This window comes from Erpetoichthys calabaricus, chromosome 3 (assembly GCF_900747795.2).
Source record: "Erpetoichthys calabaricus chromosome 3, fErpCal1.3, whole genome shotgun sequence".
In the NCBI taxonomy this organism is placed as follows: Eukaryota; Metazoa; Chordata; class Cladistia; order Polypteriformes; family Polypteridae; genus Erpetoichthys; species Erpetoichthys calabaricus.
The window spans coordinates 280,443,444-280,449,443 of record NC_041396.2 but is presented as its reverse complement, the minus strand read 5'-3'; the positions used below and the strand labels follow the sequence as shown (position 1 = coordinate 280,449,443).

General features: G+C 36.1%; 1 protein-coding gene across 2 annotated transcripts in view; it reads right to left on the bottom strand.

The window, feature by feature from the left end:
- Positions 1-579: 579 nt before the first annotated feature.
- The window catches only part of phf23b (PHD finger protein 23b), a 61,750-nt gene continuing 56,329 nt past the window's right edge, over positions 580-6,000 (bottom strand). For both annotated transcript variants that reach the window (XM_028798441.2, XM_028798440.2), the window contains exon 5: positions 580-3,097. In XM_028798441.2, coding sequence (XP_028654274.1) covers positions 2,886-3,097 — 212 coding nt within the window. In that variant the 3' untranslated portion in view covers positions 580-2,885. The remainder of the gene's footprint in view (positions 3,098-6,000) is intronic.

Sequence of the window (6,000 nt, the reverse complement as noted above, 5' to 3'; positions counted from 1 at the left end):
CTGAAAAACCACTCTGGAGCGCACAACTACAGTTAAAATTGTTTTGTGTACACTCACTCTGAGAAACACGGGTAATCCATTAAGCTAAATTTTGGTCTTGTGGGCTCTTACATAGTTTTTTAGCAGTAACCACCATTCCAGGAGCTGCACAGTAATGTTGTTTTTAAGTGCAATAATGATAAAGGCATCTATCCATTTCTCTTCATAACCACTCCTCCTTCGGGCCAATGGGCACATGTTATACACAGTTACCCTGCAACAATTTCACTAAACTGGGGCACAAACCAGTTGGCCTCCTCTAATATTCACCTGGGCCTTCTGCCCTCATATTACAAAGCCTATGCTTTAGGAATAATGAGTAGTCAACTCAATGTAATTAGATGGACAGGGAGACATGTGCACAAAATACTGCAACAGATAATTATGCAAACATGAAAAAATCACAGATATATCTGGACACTTGGCCAAAAACCTCTGTCCAAGACCTTTTGCTAAAAGCATACACAGGGCACAAAAAGGATCACCACAGGTCAGAAACATTTAAGTAAGGGTGCTGAGGAGGGGAAAAAATAAAGCAAATAAATCAAAAAATGTATTTATTGAGCTACACATTAAAGGAAAAAACATCTGATGCAGAAAATATAACATTGTCTTTTTTCTTTTTAAATCACATATGTACAATATCTGGTCAAATTATGTACAGAAAAGGGAATAAAAAAATATTCTGCACATCTGCAGCAACCAAAGCAACACTTCTTTAGCATTCACTTTTTCAATTCAAGAACCATCAGCAAAAATAAAATAAAATCCCTAAAACTATGAGACCTGCTCCCTCTGAATTACAACCCCCCCCCCCCCCCCCCCCCCCCTCAACACTGAACTCAAAGCTCCAAAACTCATTAAATAAATCGGGAGCTGTTTTCTTGACTACAAGTCATTATTAACAAAACACAATAAAAAATCCAGTATATACAAACAACTTGTCCCCTGCAGCAAGGCCAACTGAATTTCAAAGCCCAAACTGTGATCAATATCTCTTTCGCTTAGCTTTGAGCACAGGACAGCAAGTCGGGTTGCAACCTGGGGCCAATATCCTTAAGTAACTTCATCAGCTGGCATCAAATGGGGGACGACCCTTTCCTACAAATAAAAACATTTTGGAATCAGTGTTTCAATGTCGTAATATACCTCCTAATTGCCTTCCTCATCCTAGAAGCATCTCCCAAAAGGTTTGCACAGTGCATTTCTTAATAAAGGGCATAATAAAACAAATGTTTGAATTTGTACGACTGGACATTTCTGAATGGTGTAATGTCAGACTTTCGCAACATTGTCCGGAAGAAAAGATGTTAAAGATAATGTGCTTGCATAGCTAGCTTCTAAGTGACTTTCTTTAAGGCACAGGTTAAAAAAATGAAATGAGCTATAGTGCCTTTAATCTAAATGGTTTTAATTTCCCCCTAAATGTTAACATTTTTTCCCTTCTGAAATTAAGCAGGTTTCAGCAGAACCTAACAAACAACAGGAGTGAAGTATCCAAAAACTCTGCCAATATATCATTACTGCATTGGGAAGATCAAACATTCTCCATAACCATTTTGCTAATACGACTGTATAAGAATTTATTACAAAAAGGATTGTTTTCCTTGTCAACCAAGCAATTACTACTAATAAAATAGTAAGTTTGTTTATATAGCAATTTAGTTTTCAATATATGCAGCATGGAATGCTCTCTTTATTCTTAGTAACCAACAGAATAGACAATTCGTGAAAGGGATTCTTTTTGATTCTCAAAGTAATTTAAGGCACAATCACTATTTTGTAAGGGAATCTTCAAGTATCTATAGGACAAAAGGAGTTGCTTTTTAAAATCTAATTTTCTAAAATTCCCCTTTTCTTACACAGAGAGAGGATTTTTTTCTTCTCTGCTTCAAGGCCATCCACTGTACCTTGTTACACCCTCTCCACTTTATATGTGGAATGGGTAAACTGAACTCTCGAGTTGTGCAGAAATTTTATGTTCTCAATTCTTGGTGCTCCTCATTAATTAGTTTGACTATTTACTCACTTTTAAAGAAAAACTTGGCACATGTCCAGAGAGACCACCCTCCAACAATTCAAGCAGCAGCAAATTGCCTTGGTACTACACAATTAAGAATCTTCCTTTCCACTAGCAGAACCAAAGGGTCATGAAAATAGATATTGCTCTCCTAAAACTTAAACCTTAGTCAATATATACTGTTGCTTGTTTAATTGTTCAGCTATTTTGAGCAATTAATTATAAATCCATATAATACTCTATCAACCAAAAAAGTCATTAACTTAGCATAAAGGGTTTATACCTCCTTGCAAGTGTGGTTCTTGTTAAATCTCACTAAGCACTGCATTTGAAATACCAGAAACTTAGCCAAGTGCTATCAAATGTGCCATCGACCTGGAAGGAGGACAAAAATGAAGACTGGTTTTCCTCTAAAAATGAAAATAAGCCAGCTACACTTATTTTTGATTATTGTACATAAAACATTTAACAACGTGAATTGCCTCTTCAAATTATTACTTGCAGCAATTAAACATGTATTAACAAGCCAAAAAACCACTCATAAACAAAAAAGTGAATTTTAAACCAAAACAGCATGTGAACAATTGTATAGTAAATTACTGATACTTTGAAAAACTACTTTAAAACAAACAAAATAAAAGTGAAACAAAAACTTGTTGCACACATGACAGGGCCATGTTGCTGAATTCTGTGCTTTATACTGCCTTTGCAGAAGTCATCCAGATATTTATTTGTCCACATTGAAGAAAATTGAGTCGTTCCATCAAGAGTTTCTGATTAAGAAAGGGAGACAGAGCCACAGCTGGGTGGGGACCTTGAACAAATATTAGACTTTCTCAGCGTCCTTCTTGGGCCCTGATCGGCGGTCAATACGCACATCTTTGCACTTGTGGCAGTAGAAGATATCTGGCACATTTGACTTTTTAATTTTTGCGCAGGAGAGGTGCACCCAAATGCCACACTGATTGCATTCTATCATGGGTCGGCCAGCAAAGGGCTTTCGGCAGTAGCAGGTGATTAAGTCCCATGAGTCGTCTCCTGTAAGAAAAGAAAATGAAAAAAAATTATACACATATGGCATTTCACTCGAGTAATCATCACTGCAACAGTTTTTGTGAAAAATCAAAATGTACTCATGATCCTCTTAATACCTCACCATAAATAAAGTACTGTCTTTAATGATTTCACACTAGGAGTGAGCACAAGGCATGCTTTTATGAATCGATAGGTTGTTACTTTCTGCTTGTAGTAAGCCAATCCACAGTGTCAGACCCACCATCAGCATACCATAATCAACACTGCCAAAACAGCACCCAGGCTTTATCAATTCAGACCAGGAAGCAGAGTGGGAGGAGGTTTGAGAATGCAGTGCAAGAAAACCACAAACAACTGGCTGTGGTTTTCTAGAAGACTTACGATGCTCAGTGGTACACCTTTTGTTTAGGGCTGCACCTAACAACCATTTTTTAAACAATTAGTCTAGCAATTATTTTTTCAATTTGTCAACTAATCTAATATTTTGTTACATCTACAGAGACATCTTTTACTTTTAATGTAAGGCTGATGGGATTAACTGCGTATTATGGGATATAGTTGAAGGAAGTATATGGCACACATGTAACAAGTCATCCTGTGGTTCTGAGCACTATTAAAAGAATAAAGTGGCAGAACAAAACAAGGTGTCAGGAAAAAAAAAAAAAAAAAAAAAACACTACTTAAAATAAACAGTTATGGATGTTGCCAGAGCTCCTTCAATTCAAATAGACTGGGATTCGGTCAATTTGCCACACCTGGGACAAAAGTTCATATAGCACGTACAGATAATTGTTCATGGAACCAGATCAAGACAAAAGGTAAAAGGAAAATTATAGTTACTTGCTGCTGTGGATTGGTGACGAATGATGGGATATCTACAACAGACAACAGTAAGAAACTAAAAACATACTATGGCTGCTTTGAGGCTTTTAAAATGCCAAAAGCACATTCGATATCTGCTCACACACTACAAATTTAATGAAAAGATGCAGGTACCTGGTGAATCATTTCAACAGTTCCTGAATGGGATATGGCTGCTAGTCAAAGACTGTGCATATGGGAATAGCTAGAGACATCTGTTACTTTAAATGTAAAGCTGATGGGATTAACAGCACATTATGGGTTGGTCTGTACATTATGGGATATAGATGGAGGAAGTAAACGGCATATGTAACAAGCTATCCTGTGGTTCTGAGATCTTTAAATTTGAGAGATGTTCAAACATCTGTTACTTTAAATGTAAAGCTGATGGGATTAACAGCACATTATGGGTTGGTCTGTACATTATGGGATATAGATGAAGGAAGTAAACGGTATATGTAACAAGCTATCCTGTGGTTCTGAGTTCTTTAAATATGAGGGATGTTCAAAAAGTTTCTGCACTTTTTTTGTACACTCTTATGAATTTCAAAAACCAACTAGTGTACATCACTTTTCTACATAGTCACCTTCATTTGTAATTCAATTTTCCCAGTATCGTACCAACTTTTTAATGCCCAATTACTCCCGCCTTCACCGTTTCCAACAAAAATACGAAAGTGTGGAAACGTTTTGAATGTCCCTCGTAGAATAAAGTGGCAGAACATATAACAAAACTTGGTCAACAGTAGTAACTTTGGATTACTCCATTAAAAATCTAACACCAAATCAAAATAATTTCAGTTCACAAATAAATGATAAAGTAATGAAGTTTGAATCAGATATTACAGATCAGATGTTTTTAGCAATATAAGTGCAAAAACGCAAGCTCAAGTAATGGTGGAGTTTGTTATCAGATTTTAATAACTAGCATTCTGACTAGCAGTCCAACATTAGTGCAAAAATCCTCTTAACACTAGAACACAACTTATTAAGTTGATAAGTAAATATTATATAACCAAAACTTGGCAAAAAAAATAAACTAATATAAAGTGAGAGTAAAGTAGTGTATCAAAAACCTGTTGATTAGCTAACAATATGCTATCCTGCTTACTATACACTATTTCTGCCAGAATGTACACTACTTTTAGATATTTTCTTTTAACTCATTATAAAAATAAAAGCTTGTTGCTCAGTGCTAGCCTACTAATGCATTGTTGCTGGGGTGACAGTCCTTTATAAAGTTCAGCACCCGGTTAGACTTATCAATCAGAACTAACAAAAATAACTAGAACTAACTCCACTGTCTTGGCAGCAACTTCATAAAAAAACTTCAAAATGCTTCTGTTTTAGATGCTCCTGCATAGCTGTTGTGCTGCTATGATATACAATTTCATATTTACAGAGTTTATAGAACACAATATTGCTTGGCTATAGCTTAAAGTACTCCAATCTACAGTTTTTTACATGACCTGCAGATGAACTAGGTGCTGCCATGTCGATCTCTTGAAAGATGTTAAAAATGTGATGCGGCAAGGTATGTCACACCAGTTGATGAATTTATATAAATCAACTATCGATTACATCGACATGCCATAACAGCACCTACTTTGTTCCTGTCTACCAAAGATCAACACCCTACACAACTTAAATTGATTCTGCATTTCTCCACACACAAACAAGATGTGTCAGTCAAACAGTTTTACTGGCTGTGGTCAGGCATTCACTCTGCTGCGCTTAAGCGTTTGTTTTGTAATGGTTATATACACATTATATAAACACAACTCAACTGCTATTTTGTTAGGTGCACCAGCTGGTTAGTAAAAATTTCTTCATCGTACAAACAATCAATCACATGGCTCAAAATACAAGTAGAATTTAGACAAGAGATCAAGGAGATTAGTTGTCATTGGACCAACAGAATGGACAGCTGGTGATAGTTTGACTGTTGGTGCCCAAGGTGTGATTACACAATCTGAAACAGTTGATTTCCTGGGAACAAAAGACACTGCACATTCTAATATATACAGTACATATAAACAAAAAAA